This window comes from Ambystoma mexicanum, chromosome 6p, assembly GCF_040938575.1.
Source record: "Ambystoma mexicanum isolate Mex_15411 chromosome 6p, UKY_AmexF1_1, whole genome shotgun sequence".
Classification (NCBI taxonomy): domain Eukaryota; kingdom Metazoa; phylum Chordata; class Amphibia; order Caudata; family Ambystomatidae; genus Ambystoma; species Ambystoma mexicanum.
In genome coordinates, this window is record NC_090935.1 from 343,866,870 (window position 1) to 343,886,609 (window position 19,740).

Here is a 19,740-nt window from a genome sequence, read left to right on the forward strand (position 1 = left end):
ACGGCATGTCGTTTCTACAGGATCCACAGGTCAAAATCACATTTGACGGCCAGGTTTCAATCTCTGTTCTGGGGTACGTGAGGCAGGTCTTTCTCATGTAAGCCAGCGCACAGATGCCTTTTAGAGCTTAGCCTGCTAAACAAACAAAAAAAAATGAGCAGCTACAGGTACGGTCGGAAACCTGGACCCACAGAGTCCATCAACAAGACCTCTCTGTCTTGAAGGCATTGAGTCGGAAACAAATGGGGAAATCTTCCCTTGGTTGTGAAAGCGGCTCTTTGCAAACATTTGATGACCCACCCTTCCCTTAAACCATCACGCCCCGCACTCTCTAGGAATTTGACGCATAGCTGGATGTCGCCAATATAGTAGCATGGCAAAACCTCCAACTAGGATTTGCAACTAGTTAATATTTTCACTGAACAGTTATTTCATTACATAATAGTTGTTTATATAGTGCTTTCACCATGCACTGAATTTAGAAAATATGTATACACAAATATTACCATCGAACCAAAGTTGACACTGCCAACTGGCAAGCTCGGAAGGATGAAAGGCCTTACTGGGATTTGACTGTTGTAATGTCTTAGTTTAGATTGTAGTGTGTAATATCTTAGTTTGTATTGTAGGAAGGGTTCCATAGGCCATGTTCTGGGGAGCTGTGGAATATGGAATGAAGAGGATGAGTGAAAGTGCTTGAAAGGCATGTTTGGGATAGATTTGGCTGTGCAGTTACTGACAGAACCGGTGAGCTAACTATGATACTCAACCATTACAACACTAGATCTTACAGTGTGATGAGTACCATTTCAGTGGCGACAAGGATGGGATTCTCTGTAAGGGAATGAGGAATGGCAGCCCACCGAGTAGCCGTTGAACTTTGTGTGCTGAGTCAATCGACACTGCAAGGGCACTGAGGAACTGCGTATGAGACGTACGCTGATCGTGAAGAAACAATGGTTGAAACCAGAAGCTACTGCGAAGGGCACGGAGTGCGGCTAGAAGCTGCTGCAAGGGGCACCGAGTGCGTAAAAGAGACAAACACTCCTGCTTCATTGGCAGCAATGGCAGTAAGTCGTTATTAATTAGCACAACAAGAACGCCTGTGCTGCCGTGCGGTTACAATCCGGATTTCTATGTGTATGCATTTGTCAGGCACACTATAATATTGGGGAAGAGGATGAAGATTTGGAAATATGTTTATGGCAATATTTCTGAGGGTTATGAGAGGCGCGCGCATCATGCAATTTTGAAATAGCATTATTTGAGCGAGCGATTTTACCGGCACACAGCGCAAGCCCAACCTGTAATCGGAGATGTCACTCGCAAAGTACACATCAGAGGAAAGAACCTAAAGGCATAGTGCGACGTGCCACCATTTTGTTGTGAATTCATTATTACGGTTACTTGGCAACCCAGTTACGAGTATTATCAAGCAAACCAAAGCGAATAATGAAGAGATACAGTGTAACATCCAGAGTTACATGACGCAGAATGCATCCTGCAGAGCGACGGACTTAATTACTGGGCGCAACAAATCCAGTACAAAGAGTGTGATAATAAAAAAAGGAAACAAATATATATATAAATAAACTTTGGTGGCATCAAGTGCTTCTCATTAAACAGCAGCAAAGAACAGCATAATCACACAACATCAGGCAATACTCAGTCCAATAAAACATTGACATTGAAGAATTGAGGAGAAATATTCATAAGGACCAACTTCTGACAACTGGGAGAATACACATTGTTTCTGCTACAATGCAAGGAATACCACCTCCACACTATTTCCTGGACAATAAAGGGGGACCTGCAGTACCTTGGAAAAGGTGGAAAACACGTTTTGAACATTATGTGCTTGATGCCCATGGCCTGAATTTTGCCAATGAAGGGAAGAAATGTCTTTTAATACATTGTTTGGGCAACTATGGTCAATAGCAATTCGAGAATCTTCCCCACCTTTCGGAGGAGCAGTCTGCAGGACTTTCAGAATATGAAAAGTGTGTTGAAATGCTTGATCTCTATTATGAGAAGTCTGTCAGTATTGTTCTGGAGAGGTATCATTTTTGAAAATGAAAGCAAGAACCTGGAGAAACAGAGCAATTCATCACTTCATTGAGGGGTTTAGCGACATCATGTGAATTTGGAACAAATCTGGATGAAAGCTTACAGGACCAATTCATGCTGGAATGCTGAGACAGCAAAGTAAGGGAAGCATTATGGTCTAAAGAAAACCAATAATTAGGAGAAGTATAAGAGTTGCAAAGGAATTTGAACATACATGCAAGCGTGTGAAGGAACTTGAGAAAAGGACTGAATCTTTTGACAAGCAAAGAGAAACATTGCAGGAAGGAGATGCCTTGCTAACTCAAGGTATAAACACAGCCAAGAATAAGCCATTTAAAAGGAATCGTATGTATGTATAGAAGAAATCTACGAGGCTCAAGGAAAAGAAAGGGTTTCAGGCTTGTAAGAAATGCTATTGATATAATAGTACCAATCATTTAGCGAGCAGTGAGGACTGTCCTGCCATTAATGAGACCTGATAGAGATGTCATAGGAAGGGTCATCTCACTACTTATTGCAAGACAAAACTAGAAAACGGAGAATGCATTGAAGAGTTGTGTGATGAGGTGGAAGAATGTAGATTTTCAATTGAAGACTCAAATATCAATGAAGTTGAGGATGATGATGCTGATTTGGAAAAACCAATGGCAACAATAGAATTGAGTGAGAAGAGCCTAAGTATGGTTATTGACTGGTTGGTGATTGGTGCAAAATATACGCTTTTACCTAAGACACTTTTTGAGGAGAATTTCAAGTCGGAGATCACTCTACATGAAGTGAATGTTAAACCTGTTGCATATGGTGGGAAAAGAATTGAGTTAGATGGATGGTTTTGGTCGGCAATGAAATGTAAGGATCGAGTGGCAAAAGGGAAGGTATGTGTCTCGAAAAATAGGGAGATTACAACTGCTCAGTTGGTCACACCAGAGGAGACAAAAAATTAAGCTTTGTCCCAGTGCTGGAAGAGGCTGTGTATGCCGTGGAACAAGTATCCCTGACCAATTCACTGGAACAGCATTTGGTGTTTAGGGAAGAACTGGGTACTTTAAAGGGCTTCTATCATAAGATTTGAATGAAAAATTATACGGTTCCAGTAGTACAAATGGTTAGACCTGTCCCGTTGACTGAGGGCTGCAGTAAAGGAAGAATTAGAGAAAATACTAGCCCAAGGAGTTACAGAAGGAGTTGAGTCGTCAGAATGGGTGTCTCCGTTAGTCACTGTACACCAGCCAAAAGGGAAGTTGAAACGGTGCATAGACCTCAGATGGGTGAACAAGAGTGTTATTCCAGACAGACATCCGTTGCCTAACATAACTGAAATGTTGGGCACAATTAAAGATGCCAGAATAATGAGTACATTAGACCTGAATTCTGCATACCACCAAATAAAACTGCATCCCAGTTCCCGAAATATTACGGCATTTATCACGATGGAAGGATTATTTCAATGTAAAAGGATGCCTTTTTGTCTTGTTTCTGCTGCGGCTGTTTTTCAAAGAATAATGAAACTATTTCATCATATGGAGGGAGTCTTATGTTTCCAGGATGATGTACTTGTTTATGGAAGGAACCAAGATGAACATGATAGTAGGATTCACAGAATGTTAAACATTTTTAGAGAGGCTGGCCTCACTCTTAGCAAGGAGACATGTAAATTCAACAGAGTAAGCATACAGTATTTGGGGCATGAAGTTTCAGGTAATGGCATCAGACCAAAAGTTGAATTGGTGAACACTTGTCAATTTTCCTAGTCCCACTAGTAAAGACAAACTGTTGTCATTCCCGGGCATGGCAGAGTATTATGCCAAATGCATCCCTTATCTGGTGAGCAAGACATTTAATATGAGAAAACTAGTGAAGAAGAATGTGAAATTTGATTGGAATGAGCAGTGTGAATGTGAGTTTGGGAAGATCAAGATAGATTTGAATGATGTTCCCACTTTAAAATCATTTGATCCAAACAGGAAAAGTGTCATTACCACGGATGCTGGTGGGCATGGCTTGGGAGCTGTGTTATCACAAATTGACAAGGGTGTGGAGTATCCCATTGCTTTTATTTCAATAGTGTTGAAGGAAGCGGAACACAATTATTCTACAATTGAGAAGGAGTTGTTGGCTGTAAAATGGTCGGTTGAGAAGTTTCGCACATTCATATGGGGCACAGAGTTTGTTGTGAGGTCAGATCACAAACCGCTTAAGGAAATACTCAAGACAAAGGGACTGGACAAAGTTTCTTCTAGGATTAGAAAATGGGTTGCTGGGTAACAGGAGCATAACTGTGAAGTGGAGTATGTGCCTGGTGTGAAAAATAAGTCTGATAATTGTTTATCCTGGTTAACTAATGTTATTGATGACATGGAAGATGATGAGTGATGACGAGCAGATACTCCATGTCAATCAAGAGGTAGTTTCAGAGGAGGAATGGGCACAAGCCATGTCATCCAATGAAGTTTTGAGGAAAGTAAAGGAGCAATTGTTAAATGGTGTTAGGGGCAATGAAATCAGGAAGGCAGAGATTCCAGAGGCCGTTAGGCACATATTTGATGAGTTACATGTTAAGGGAAATGTAGTTATGAGAGGTGACAAAGTATTTCCACCAATAGGAGTCAGAAAAAGGATTTTAGAGTTGTCTCACGAGGGTCACCGAGGTATGACAAAAACTAAACCGTTTGTTAGATAAGATTTTTTTGGTGACCTGGTATGGATATGGAAGTGGAGAGACTTATAAGAGATTGTTGTGCTTGTGAGGATTCTGCCAAGGGGTACATTTCTAGACAGGAACAAATGACTGTCATGTCTATACCCAGCATACCTTGGGTACGTGTTGGATTGGACATTGTGGGTCCGGTGAGGAGTGAAGGTATATTAAAATATTGCATACTGGTTATTGACATTGTATCCAGATGGGTGGAGGTTCAATGGGTGAATAATATATGTTCATGTGACATTATTTCATTCTTAGATGTCATTTTTAAAAGGGAAGGTTACCCTACCACAATCACGGATAATGGTGTACAGTTGGTATCTGAGGAGATGAAGTCATTTCTCAGAGAGAATGGTGTTGAACATAAGACCAGCTCAATATATCATCCCCAAACTAATGGAATTGTCGAGAGGTTTAATAAAGTCATAGAGAACAGCATAAGAGGGGCTATAGCCATAAGGAGAGATTGGAAAGGCTGTGGAAGAGACTGTTGTAGCGCATAGGTTTACACCACATATCACTACAGGTATATCTCCATTTGAGGGGCAGGAAACCCAATACGAGGGTGTGTCCCTCATGGTTGGGCAGAGCCCAAATAAAAGATATTAATTTTAAATATGTTAATACTTCACACGCAAGGGAAGAATACATCTTATTTTGATGTCAGGAAGGCTGTAAAAGTGTGTGATGTGCAAGCAGGAGACTATGTCCGCATTAAGCTGCCTCAAGTGTCTGCAGGTGGACATGTCAAGTGGTCGGAACTCATAAAAGTGATGGAGAGATTTCATGGCTCAGTAAAGGTAGCAGATGGTAGGGTATGGAATGTCAACAGAGTATGTAAGAGTCATAATCGTTTTTGCAAAAATGCTATAACGAATTATAGTAATAAGAACCATGGAAATAACAACAAGAATGAGAAGGGCAATGTGCTGCAAAAGGAATGGTCCAACGAGCAAAACGAGCTTATGGTAAACCGTCATATTTGAAAGACTATGTAAGTTAAAGTCAATGGTACTTCCATTTGTTTGATTATACTGTCTTCATCATGTATTCTGGTTATGTCAATAATCTGAATTTAGGAGATGAAATAATATGCATTTTTAGCAAATTTCCTGTTGGCAAGTTTTCTTCGTGAGGAACCTGTTTTATAGTATGTGATGTACTTGGCACAAACATAATAATAAAGTACTATCTGTTAGAGTATAGACAATGTTTCCTTTGCTATTGTGTCCTTATTGTTTATAAGGAAGGGAGGTGTGTAATGTCTTAGGTTAGACTGTAGTGCGTAATATCTTAGTTCGTATTGTAGGAAGGATTCCATGTTCCATAGGCCAGGTTCTGGGGAGCTGTGGAATATGGAATGCAGAGGATGAGTTAAAGTGCTTGAAAGGAATGATTGGGATTGAGTTGGCTGTGCAGTTACTGACAGAACCGGTGAGCTAACTATGATACTCAATAAACCATTACCACACTAGATCTTACAGTGTGATGAGTATCATTTCAGCCGTGTAACCTACAGATATCTAACCTGCTGAGTTACCTAATAGGATTTGTGTTGAATAAAATAAGTGAAAGCCCACTATTTTATTAAATGAGTTAATTTTAGAAGGATACAGAGGCATCCATCTCTTAGACTCCAAGGTTGGGCCCCTTTCATGTAATGATGAAGGTGTCCTCCTTTCTTGCCATAGCTAAAATCCCTGCACCTGTTGTTTTTTTGCGCCAGTGATGAGATGCTCTACCACATCTCACCACTTGCACCAAAATAAGAAGCGGACCAATCCACAAAGGTTATCTGAATGGACGCATTCAGATGTATTTGTTTGTACTGCACCATAGCCCGTAGACATTAGGGCACACCATGAAAACGTGGACATTTCACTTAGGTTACGTCTCGTGTCTCGCCTATCAGAAGGATTAGCAGGTTGGCCATTCAAAAAGCAGTTTTCAAGCGTCTTCTGAAAATGGGATGCCTTTCTCCCAGGTGCAGGTCTGCCGGAAGGTCCTTCCATGCCTGGGCTGTCAGTACTGGAAAGGAGTCTACTTGGTGTATAGTGAACCAAGTTTTGTTTCAGGTAGCAAGGTGCTTCCCCATAAATGTATATCTTTGTTAGTGCAAGAATTTTTAAATGCACCCTCACAGTGTCCGCTAACCAGTGGAGTCCTTTGCGGTGGTAGTTTATATGTTCCTGCCAGATGTCCCATGTTACCTCTTTGCGCTAATCGGGGGCCATTTCTGCCCATTTAAAAGCGCATCCCAAATTCACAAACGGGGAGCACTTATAAAAAAAAAAGTGGAAATGTAGCACATTTGCCTGCATTGGGAACAGGCACCTGGGGGTTGCGCAAATCATGGCAGTTATTTCTGACACACTAATTCTGACTGGTTACATGAGATTTTAACAAATGAAATTTTAACAAATTAAATTATAACGGAAAAAATAGCACATTTTAATTTTTATATTTGGGGTTGTGACCCCCCCAGCCCAAAACCCACCATTTCCCCACATTTCTAACCCCACCTGGAACCCCCACCACCCTTTTCAAGCCCCATATCCGCACCCCATATCTGGGTGTAGCCCCCAGCCCAAAACCCACCATTTCCCCACATTTCTAACCCCACCTTGAACCCCATCACCCTTTTCAAGCCCCATACCCGCACCCCATATCTGGGCGTGGCCCCCAGCCCAAAACCCACCATTTCCCCACATTTCTAACCCCACCTGGAACCCCATCACCCTTTTCAAGCCCCATACCCACACCCCATATCTATTTATTTTTCCATATTTTATTTGTTCGTTATTTCTCTCCTGTGTTCAGCTTCTTCCCTGATCTACATGCATTTTTGTCATTGCTTTTGACATGAAATGTGAGACTTTCTTTTGTATATAATTTCCCAGATGTAAATCTATAATCCAAACATTCTTCACCCTTTATTAAATTCCCAAAACATTACTTGGGTTTAGCAAGAAATCCTACAATTTGAAATGGGGGCAATTTCTCGGTTTTCTTTATTACTAGCTTTCATGAACATGCCCTTTAAATCTTTCACGCTGGCAGTAGTAATTAACACGACTGGGCCGAATTTAACATGAATGTAGAGGTCCTAGAAAATGCCTCTATTGTTTGTTGCCTCAGTGGTTGCATCTGTTGTAACACGTGTGTTTTTCTCTATTGAAGGGGTTGATAGTTTGCTGGACGCGAGCTCAGAAGTGGAGCCTCAAAACGTGCTTTCAGTGCTTCAGGCGAAAATTGCTCTTCTCACATTACGAAATAAGGAATTGGAGTCTAAATTACAGGTGTGTATCGCTAAGTCTCTGCTCTTGGTAGCCGTCCAAAAGATCCTGTTAGCATTTAAATAGTATATGTAAACAAGGGATGGCTTGTGCAAAGGACAGCCTTACAGGGTAGATAAGTGCATGCATTATGCAGCTTTTGTAGAAATACAAGCCTGCCCTTGTTAAACCGGAACCCTACTTTTTCCACCTTGCATTGAAGTGTCATGTTGCGGTCGAGTAAGTGCTGTAAGCTTGGTGGTGTGTGCTTCAGTTAGAACACAATGTGTGTTTGTTTTATTTGATCGATGTTAGTTGGGGGTTTATTTTCAGTCCCATCACTTTTTGAGAATGATTTTGTAGACTGTAGCGTTCCTGTGAACTCGTTAGTCTAAAACCATCATATTCCAAATTTGTGATTGGGAGTGAAAACAGTTTCAAAGGTTAGCCATCGATGTCCTTTTTATCTCCTTTGACTCTGCCCTCTTCTCCCCATCCTCACCTGCATCCATTTTTCACACCATCCTCCCTTTTATTTCTTTTGCCTTCCAGTGAGTATTGGAGGCACGGGTAGAAATTGTTTTTCTTTAGACGTTGTATAATTTTGGAATGTTTTTCGGTTTCTGCATGGATGGCCAGGTTTGTGGTGATCTGATGGAAGTTTGTTTGAAGCATTTGCCCCATGGTGTAATTTCCTTTGTTTCTACATTATATGAGGTTTGTCTTCTCCACTGAGCAGTCATATTCTGCTTGAGAACTCGGAAGCTTCCATCTGGTCGTCTTATAGAGGGTGTTCTTGGGAGGATAGTGGACTTCTAGAAGTTGTCTGTGGCAGATGCAAGGTTCCGGTTCCCTAGGAGCCCACAGACTCTGGAGCACTAGAAACGTCCAGTTAATTGGATGAGTCTGGTGCCATTAATGGTTTAAACTGGTCAAAGGCTAGCAATGCTTTTGGGGAGGGCTCCTTCTCTGTTTGGTTCCTCTTCCAAGGTGCAGGGTAGAAAGACTATACCGTTCTTTACCTTGACCTCACAGTGATACAACACCCTCCCAAACCTGCGGCACAGGAGTAATAGAGTGAATCGACCCTAGTGGGAGGCAGAAGATTTGCTATCCTAGTCGCTTCTTTGAGGAATTCGACCATCTGCACAGGCTTTTTTGGAAATTTTGTAATGAAATGGAATGTTGGGAGATCAACCTCTGGAAAATGTGTGAGGCTAATCTGCACACATTTTCCTATGCTCACCACACAACAAGTACATAGTCACGTGTACTCTGGATGGACACAGCCTACAGGCGCAGTTCTCCTGTCATTTTCAGCTGTACAGCCACAGGTACATCAAAACATCTCAAGTAGGGGGATCCGCCCTATCCTTTGTTCGCCCTGCTGGTGGTGGTGCATACTGATGAGATTTAATTGAAGCAGGCCTGCGAGAGGCCTGATCGCAGAGCTGACAAAGGACAGGAAACCCAACACCTTTTTGATATGCATCTGTGTTAACCTGAAGTCAGCTCTCGCCCCTTAGTATCAAGGGCAGTGAACGGTCATGCCTGGGACAACTGTTTGCAGTAGGCAACCCCCATATGGGGAACCCCTTGTAGAGGGTAGAAGTAGGTGATTTGATGGAGACAGAATGTTTTGATCAGGAACCACAGAGCGCTCAATTAACCAGAGAGACCCTTTGTTCCACAACAAACAGCAAGATGGATGGGACTTAGTAGTACATGTTTTCACCCCTTTACCTTGCCTGTTGCAAAGCACTCTGTTTAGGACCTCACGCATAACAGAAGATTGTTGGTGGGGACCTGGGATTGATTCATTAAGGTAGGCTTAGCCTGCACCAGTCACTGGGGCCCGTTTTGCTTTAAAAGAGGGCTGAGCCCCTCTCTTATTAGATCTTCTGAAGACTTTGCAAGGAGTTTAGCAATAAGAACTCATTGGGACCCTGGCTGAAGGTACAGTCTGCCATACATCTTCCACCAGTGAATCAAGGCCAGAAAATCCAAGAGGGAAGCAAGATCCCTCCCCTAAACATCTCCCAGGGAACAAAGTGAGCTACTGAATCCAGAGGACCCTCCAGCAGCTCCATAGCCGGTACCCATCCAGCACACAATGTGCCCTACTATGCTTTGCAAGCAAGCTTCCTAGGTGGGAAGTGCCATAGAGTCTCTGAACCAAAGCAAGGAGAAGGCAGCTGCCTGCAAACCTCTCCCCAGCTTTGAGCCTAGCGAAAAAGCTAGGAGGAGTTCACCGATGAGCATCAACCAATGTCCACTTTTAAGGACATTTTCGAGGCAGTCGAGCCCCTCGAGCTGCACCACAGACTGTTGTCACGCTGCAGTCGCTCACGTCGTCAACCAGTGCTTCGGGCCAGCCAGCACTGAGACGATTCCGGACCCCGAGCCGCCTTGTAGGCCAGCCTTCAGCCATCTGTCCAGCCTTGCTTGCCGAACTGCCTGCCTCCTGATAGCCACAGCTGTCTCCCATCTTGAACTCTGTCACAGAGGCTGCAAAGTGCCCTGAAACCGACTCGAAGCTGTCGAGCACAAAGAACCTCTCCAAGCACAAGGTACATTGTGGTTCTGTTACCCTGGTCCTTCCCCAAAGTCCCCTAGTGACATTTTACGACCCATTGCTCCCTTTGTGCTGAATCCAAGTATCCTTGAACTATTGAGATGAATTACTTTACCAACTACCCTCCTGTCAGTATCCAGCGTGCATCCCTTTTCCTTCTTGAAACTGTCCGTCCTCTGCATTCCTTTACAGAGTATGTTGTATTGTGTATTGTGCTAGAACTGTCTGTTGAGTAATAATAAAGTAGATATTTTTACACAACCTTGACTGGACAGTCCTTTTTATAATTGGGTAATAATTGTATTTTCGTTCGTTCGTTCGTTCGTTCGTTCGTTCGTTCGTTCGTTCGTTCGTTCAGCCAACGATCCACGCCCTTGCAGAGATGTGCCTGCCGTTCCGTCCATGTTACCAAAATTGGACATGGATATTTATAATTGACTTGTGTTTACAATCTGTTTGGATCACTTCTGGTTACTAGAGGTGTGGGGCTGAGTGATGGTTTAGAAACGGATATTCATCGCTGGACCACTTGTGCCCCGGAAGTTGATTTGTCACAGCTTGTCTTAAGAATTTGCTTCCCCACCATTTTTGTGACATCACCGATTTCTACCTGTGTCAATGCAATTTGAAGACCTTGTGCTCCTGCCCAGCTTTCTAATCCTTCCTATCAATGTTGTTGCTCTTGCCAGGTGCCTTAAAGCCTCACCGCAGTAAGTGATTTACCTAGGCTCAAAATCAATAAAAGGTGCTAATCTGTCAACTCCAGGGACAGCTTGCTTTTCCACCACGTGATTGAGCAACCAAAGCATGCTTCCACTCAAAAGGTGCTGGGCAATTTCCAGAAAGGGAAGGAATTGGAAAGCACCACCTCACTACCTTGCACACCGCTACCGTGGAAGGTACAGGCTTTTCTTCCATTTATGGTATTATTTCTTGGGGGGGGGGGCTTTGCAGCAGTGAACGCCACTTCACACTTGCCCATATGTGGGCTCAGCAGATGCTCCAAGAACCACATTGACATTAACTTGGATTATGGGGTAGGGGATTGTCCAGTGTCTTCCTCACACCACACTCTTACTTTCATGTATAACCTTTTACTCGTATCATATTCTGTACAACCTTGCATAGCTTTTATTCCATTGTGCCACCGACGACCTTATTGGTATCGCAACACTCTTCCTATTTAACTGTTCTCCCAATCTCCTTTTGGTCCTTCTTTCTGCAGCTTAATTACACAGGAGATCATTATTCGATTTGAAATGAATCTGCGGTCTTGATTTTGCGTGCATGTCATTTCCACCTGCATTGTGTATGAAGGTCTGAGTAGATCACAGAACAGACCTTTGCGTCATGGCTCCTTTCCTCCCTATGAGATCTTGGCATTTTACTAATGCCACGTGCTTCCTAAATGCAGCTCTAGCAGCCCCTGGAGAAACGGAGGCTTTGCTTAAATCTTCCAAAACAAGTTCAGAGCAGGTGTTGGCATCTGCGAGCTCTTTAGTTACGGTAGTTATAGAGGAGGGATGTTCTCCCTTAAGCACCACCTGCATTCGGTTTGCTGGCGCGTAGGCTCCAAGTCAGCCGCCTGCACCATATTTAAGCCCACACCTTCTCCGTTATCATGTAGGACGGTTATTCCATGGCCCCTTATCTCGTTGATGGCAGACAGGGTTGTTTTGCCGACAGGCACGGACTGGCCTACTGCGCAATAAGCCCAAGGCCGAACCATAAATGCAAAATGCTGGTGTGGGCCAGTTTCTTTGGTGAAAGTGGGCACTTTTTTGGCCAATGTGGGCCAGTTTGATAGGTTACTTCACCATGCGGCTAGTAGTTTTGACCAGTGTTGCTGATTAAATACTCTTTAGAATGCACAATTTACATCACATTTTATCCAAAAACTCCCCCTTGGGTACTACTCAAACAGTCACAAAAGGAATGAATTACCATGTGCAACTGTGCCCCACTTTTTCATTGGTGCCCGAGACAATGTTATAGAACAGTCCGACACTGTTTGCTGACATGTTTCAAATGCTATGAACGTATTGTTGCCCCAATGTGATATTTGCATCAGTTGTTAAATCAATATGTATTTACCATTCTAATTGGAAATGATTCATTTGGGGTTATGCACATTTCAATATCCATGCTTTCCAGGGGCAGTTTCCGCTCACTGGGCCCTTTCCCCGCTCACTGGGCCCTTTCCCGCTCACGGGGTTCTTTCCCACTCACTGGGTCCTTTCCATAGTCGCCCCATCCTTATAAACTTTCCAGGCCGATGGGAAGGGGAGTAGTTCAGATCATTTAATAAATAATGTATGTGAAATGTTCAACAGAGAAAGGTTCTGGGTCACGTGATTTAGAGAGAAACGTCATTATGGCGGGGCGCCCTTTGGGAAAAGAAGTACAATTAAAAGTGTACACATTTGGAAGTCATGCTATGGTTTTGCAAGCCAAAATGCTTTTAATCTTTCCACTCTGGAATCAACCACTTCCATTACAAAGAAATTGGTACTTAGTTGTTAAGCGCTATGTGGCAGTACGTCATACAATAAGGGGCGTAATACAGCAAAAATAAAACATTAAAATAATAAAATATTAACAAGACCTGTACAATTCCCTTAGCTCCTCCTGTCTTCTGCTTCCCATTCCGACACCGTGACGAGGCCTAAGTAGCAATGGGGTGTACCATGATAGACCCTCCGCTCCAGTCTTTCTATGATGAAAGTGACCCCTTCTGGAACATAGTTTTAAACCTTTTAGGTCTTCAAGACCATGACTTAAGTCCTATATAGATACTAATTAAATTGTGATTTCTGGTTACACGTGAGTATTTTGCAATGGTTTCCTTCTGTTTTAATGGAGAAATCTGAGCAGAATTATTTGACACACAATCTCACAGGAAGTGGATGGAGCGGGAAAATAGATTTGCCATCAGCAGGGTTAAGAATACATCTTTGCAAAGGGATTCAAATGGAACTTCCACCTGTGGAACCTATTATCTAAGGGCATCTTTGACTTCCTGGATCCTGTTAGAAAATGTACAGCGCTTGTATGGCCTCCAGGTCCCATTGGGAGTTACCCTGGCCCTTGATAATGTTGCTGCAGTGGGGACGCCCCAAATAAGGTTACAAGGCACGTTACTGAGACGGCTGAACAAGGAGCTCTTAATGTAACATGTGACCGTGTTGATGAAGCTTCCTCAGATTTTACGGATCCTTACATGACAAAATTCAAGTTCATTTAACTATTTTGTAGATTAAAAACTGTCATAAATACCTTTTTTTTTGTTTTGTTTTATTGCCGATCTCTATTTCCATTCTAGCAAAACAAAGCAGCTTTTAAGGCAAAATCTAAAAATTGGCCTCTTTAATTGTCGCGGTTTTAGGGACTTAAGGCTCCCCACTGCCTTTCAGATTCCAGGGACGTATGGTTTTCAAATGCTTTTGGTGCTAAAAGCTGGCTGTCAAAGATCCTCAGTGAAATTCATGCTCTAGGCGCTTCCGTTTTCTCGCTCCATCCTTCTCCTGCAGCAAGGAGCAACCTCCCCTTTTATGCAGACTAAACCATCCTCTAAGCCAATCCCTTTCTGAATGTCGGTTGACCTTTCCAATCTGTCCATTTTTGGATCTGAGTAAGAATTGTAATCTTTTTGGATCTCGGTAAACCATTTTAAGAAATGTCCTGGTACAAATCTGCTGCCATCTTCGCTTTCCCTTTCTTCTGAAATGCTGCCGGGGTAAGCGAAACCCCACGTCTTGTCCCGCAAAGCTGAAAATCTGTCTGGTCCGAGGAGCTTGCACAGTGCTCCTGCAGTATTGTTCTGTGTGAGCAGCCTTTCAACTAGAACCTTTTGCTTCATGTTTCTCAATCCTGGCTTTCCCTCTCTGAGCCTCTCCAACTCGTCTTGCCTTCTCCCTATATAGTTGTACCGTTCTGATAGGTGTGGCAGTCCACCCACGCATGTCTGCAATCAGTGGCACTGGCCAGAACACATCAAAAAGTGGCGGGTGAAGCAATGGTTACTATCAACCGAAAGTACATTCTACAAATGCATTGGAAAGGCCAATGCTAAGGTTACTCGAAACAATCAAGACATTGGGCCTCATTACGAGTTAGCTGGAAAGTCAGTGGTAACCCTCCAGAAAATAGCCCTGAAGAATTACTGTTACCACTACTTGGTCAGACGGGATTTCCGCCTTATTACCAGGGGTGGTTGCAGTGTAATTCCCCATTTATTTTGGGTCCATTGGACCCAATGGGGCTTTTTTATGCGGAATTACCGCTGCAGTAATTCTGCCAATTCTGCTGATTTTTCGGCATCGAGTGGGAAGGTTTACCTCCAAGATTTTGCTGGAGGTACATCCTCCACTCAAAGCCAAAACTCCTAATTTGGCGTAGTGGTATAATGGGCGGTAACTCATTTACTGTCCATTTTACCACTTTCTGCCTAACTCGTAATGAGGCCGATTATTTCCCAGATATTAACCATCAGACTACATAAAAATGAAGATCTAAACAACACAGGGCTATTTCCCAACATAACCTTTTAAGTTTTAGTTAGCCTAAATTGTTAATATAGTTAGTGAGTTTTGGACATAGTGTGCTAGTCTGGATTAAGGCTTGATTGGTAGTTTGTGTTTTTTTTATTTATTTGGGAATAGCTTATTTAAACCGTTTCTAGAAATCTTTACATTCACATTTGCAATGTATATAGATTTAGGTACTAACCTCGCTCACTAAGATTTTTAAACTTTTTTTTTTAAAGAAGCAACAAGACATTATTGTTGTTAAAGAATTAATCCTGCAGTCTGTTTGTGAACACCTGCCCCACTGTGTCGAATACAATGGATGCCTACATCCGTAACAGGGATGCTGGATCTGCCCCGCACGTCTGATTTAGAGGACTGGAACGAGTTAACACCTTTTTATTGTCTTACTGCAGCAATCAAAATGTGTATGTTTATACTGGACATCTGCAGCAGCACAACCCGGCCTGGAGCAGCTCTATTCAAAATGATCTCCAGTTTATAAGAGGGAGTTACAAATAGCTGCTGATAAAAACAACATTTTGTTAGGTAGCATGTGTTATGGTATTCAGGGCATGAAAGAAAATCCACAGAAGCCAACTTTCTGGGGCGGGGGGGTCGTTCAGGGTTAATGCAGTACTGACACTAAACCTTTCTCTCTCGTCCGTGTAAAGTAGAACACACAGGAACTTGGGCAAATCTCTTAACCTATGTTTTGCGGGAGACTGGATCATTTTGGCTTACTGCACACAAACCCAGACTCATTTAAAAGTGGAAAAGGTTGCTTTAATGTGACAGGCCCAAGCTTACAATTAATGCTCACCTGGCTCCATGGCCTTACAGACTAACGAAATATTTAAACCACCAATTAACTAATTACACACTTTCATTTCCCCCCAACAATTAAATAATTAAATAAAGCCATTTCCTCCCTAAATGTCCATTGGACCCTACCATCTCCTTACCCCTTTCCCAGGCGTCCCGCTTTCTCCATGGGGCCATGCCCGTCCATACCTGTTCCCCCGGGGTGGCCCGCTTGTGCAACCAGCACCACCCCCTCCTTTCCCGTGTCATTCCCCCATTGTGCTTCCCTCCCCCCCACATAAAAGGGGCCATGCCCCCGGCACCAGAAAAACCCTCCCCCGAGGTGTTCTTTCTGCCCCACCCCCCCAACCACTTTCCTTTATTTCCAACTCTTCACCCAATCTCCCAGCCAACAACACAAGTCCGCCAAATAGTGATTGTTCCCATAAACCGACAAATGCACCCCATCCTCCCTAAAAATCATAAAGCCCTCATACACTATTTCCTTATGATCCATCACCTGTACTGCCACCGAGGCACAAAACTTCACCATCTCTCTGTTGATCCCCTTTCTAGCCCGCTCTATAGCACCCTCGCTCCTTGCTCCCCTCCATACTCTACGCGGCAACAACTTAGTCCACAACACCTCCGCTTGCGGCCACATTTCCAGCACCCAGACCAAATCCCTTTTCATTTTCCTCAGTAGGGCCACCCCAGTATCCCTCACCAAGTCATTCTCCCCAGCGTGAATGATCAACACTTCCGGCGCCCCGTAGCGCTCCCGCAACCCTGCCAACATAGGCAGCAACTGGTCCCAGCGCAGGCCCCCTAACTCGTGCCATCTTACCACCACCTCCTTATAGCTACACCCCAGTTGCCTGCCCAGCACCCTTTTCTCCGCTTCTTTCCCAGCCCATTTAACAATTGAATGGCCGACAATCCACACTTGCGCCAACTTCCCCTCCTTTCGCACAGCATCTGAAAAAGAAATTACAAAATTACCACCACAATACAATACCCCAACCCCACGTTGTTGTCAGCCCCGCTCAAACCCCCCCATCCTTCAACAATTTCCCTTCTGAAAATCCCTGACGTACCCCTTGTATCTCCCAGACTCCCACCGCCCCAAACTTTTCACCTTATCCTCCGTGAAACCCAACCTCTTTCCCTCTGATGCCGCACCCATCCTGAATGAATGTGTCCCAAAATCCTCACCCTTTTCTCCCAACACCCGCAGAGCCTTACGTAGTACCCCCAAAACTTGTGCCGCTGAAACCGCTGCCCCATCCTCGTGCTTGAACACCAAGCCCGTCTCCACCCCACACCGCTCCTTCCACAACCTGCCTGCCAGCACTGGGCTTAAATCCTTACTCCCCCGTCCCAACAAAACCCAGGAACCCCTTCCCTTCTGGTCCGTTTTAGACTTATTAATCCTTATGTCCAAACCCAATTCTGTAATGTGTACATCCTCCCACTGCAGACCCCCAGATCCCCCTTTTCCCCCCACCAACTCCGAAACCCGAAAGGCCCCGAAAAATAGCCACGTAAAACATGTCGCAAACAACTCCCCCTCCCATACCGACCAGCAAATTCCCCCTACTTCCTTAACCAATCTTTGCAGCAATTCCGCCGATATCGGCCTCCTCCTGTCCTTGTCCCTCTTACTTTCCCTTGCCCATCCTTCCAACATCCTACTCGCCATTTCCCCCCCACTCGGCTGGAAACCCCAAAACCACTTCCTGTAAAAAGCAATTCCTACTAACTTCCACGCTATAGTCGCTCTTGACCAGCCCCTGTCCATACACCTCAGGAGGAAATTCACGACATTGTCCCTCCTCCTCTCTTCCGCATCCCATGTTCCTTTCCAACTACGCGCTCCCCCCCCAATAAAATCCTCCCATGCCCTCCTGTACGCCTCCTTAGATGCCCCGGCCAATGAACCCTCCACCAAAGCCAGCGCGCTCATCTTCCTATCTTCCACAGCTCTTCGGGAATCTGCTGCCCCTCCTGATCCGCCTCTGGAGCCAATCCATGGAATCTCTGCCATTGAAAACGAGATAATGCATCAGCGATGCCATTATCCTTCCCCGGCACATGTGTTGCCTTAAACACCACATTCAGTTCCATGCATCTCAGCACAAACTCCCTCATGAGTCTCGCCACCCTCTGATCCTTTGCTGACTGCCTGTGTACCACGTGGACCACACATTCATTGTCCACATTAAAATTCACTTTCCTATCCCGCAAATCCTTCCCCCACAGCTCCAATGCCACCAATAGTGGGAAAAACTCCAGGAATGCTATATTCCTTCCCTCCTTCAGCCACAGTTCCGGCCATTTCTCCGCACACCATTTTTCCCCCCCAAAACACTCCGAAACCCCCCGCTCCTGCCGCGTCCGAAAATATCTGTACCTCCCATGTCACCGGGTCCCCCTGCAACCACATTGACACCCCATTGAACTTCTCCAAAGAACGCAGCCAAATTCTGCAGTCCTCCCGCACTGACCCCGATACTCTAATCCGGTGATGTGGGCATTTTGCTCCCGCCATAGCCCTCGCCATGTTCCTACAAAACGTCCTCCCTGGGGCTACCACTTTACATGCAAAATTCAGATGCCCTACCAATCTCTGCATGTCAACCAGCGTCATTTTCTTGGCCCCCACTGCCTTTTCCAGCAACACTACCAGTTTGCTCACCTTGTCGTGCGGCAAGCGTGAGGTCATAGCCACTGAGTCCAGTTCAATTCCCAAAAATGTCAACACCACTGCAGGCCCTTCTGTTTTGTCTTCCGCTAACGTCACCCCCAACTCCTCCATTCACTCCTGGAACAACTTTAACATCCCCTTGCACTCACCCTCTCTATCTGCCCCGCTAATGAACAGAAAATCGTCCAAATAGTGCAGCACACTCTCCCAACCCGATTTAAATGAGAAAACCCACTGCAGGAATGAGCTGAACCGTTCAAACAGCGCACAGGAAATTGCGCACCCCATTGGCAAGGCTTTGTCTATGTATATGCGATCCTCAAACTGCAAACCCAGCAACCAAAAATCCTCCGGGTGCACCGGCAATAACCTGAATGCCGCTTTGATGTCACACTTGGCCATGAAGGCCCCCCGCCCTTCTTTCCTTACCAGCTCCACTGCCTGGTCAACACTTGCATATACAACCCCACATTCTTCCGGGGCAATGAAATCATTCACGGACATGCCCTCCGGCCAAGACAAATGGTGTATTAATCGAAACTCCCCCAGAGCTTTCTTGGGCACCACCCCCAGTGGGGATATAACTAAGTCACCCGGTAGGTCATCAAATGGCCCTACGATCCTTCCCGCCGCTATTTCCTTGCTCAATTTTTGCCTTACCACCTCAACATTTTCTCTGGCTGACTTCAAATTTTCAGCCCACCGACGCACCCTTGGGCCCTGGTACCCCAATTTGAAACCCTGACAAAACCCCTCACTCAAAATCTTAGCCCCTTCCCGGTCCGGATAAAATTGCAACCATTTTTGCAGCACCCCCACTTTAATTGACATAAAAGCTTTTCCCCACAACCCCTCTACCTGCTCCTCTCCCCCTCCCCGTCTCCTTGTTAGAAACACTGGGTGAGAGGGTGTTTTCCTCCACACTTGCTACACTCGTGCCTGAACCTACGCAGGGTCCTTGTGCACCCGTCCTTATTAAACGCCCAGCACGCTGCTGAGGACTGCCCTCTGCCTCCTCCCCCCACCCCCTCATGGGCGGGGCGACCAAGAAAGTGCCGGAAAGGCACGGGCAGCCCACTTGC

General features: G+C 44.7%; 1 protein-coding gene across 2 annotated transcripts in view; it reads left to right on the plus strand.

Moving 5' to 3' along the window:
* Positions 1-19,740, plus strand: part of RAI14 (retinoic acid induced 14) — a 528,112-nt gene that overhangs the window by 468,278 nt on the left and 40,094 nt on the right. For both annotated transcript variants that reach the window (XM_069627100.1, XM_069627101.1), the window contains one exon: positions 7,952-8,070. In XM_069627100.1, coding sequence (XP_069483201.1) covers positions 7,952-8,070 — 119 coding nt within the window. The remainder of the gene's footprint in view (positions 1-7,951; positions 8,071-19,740) is intronic.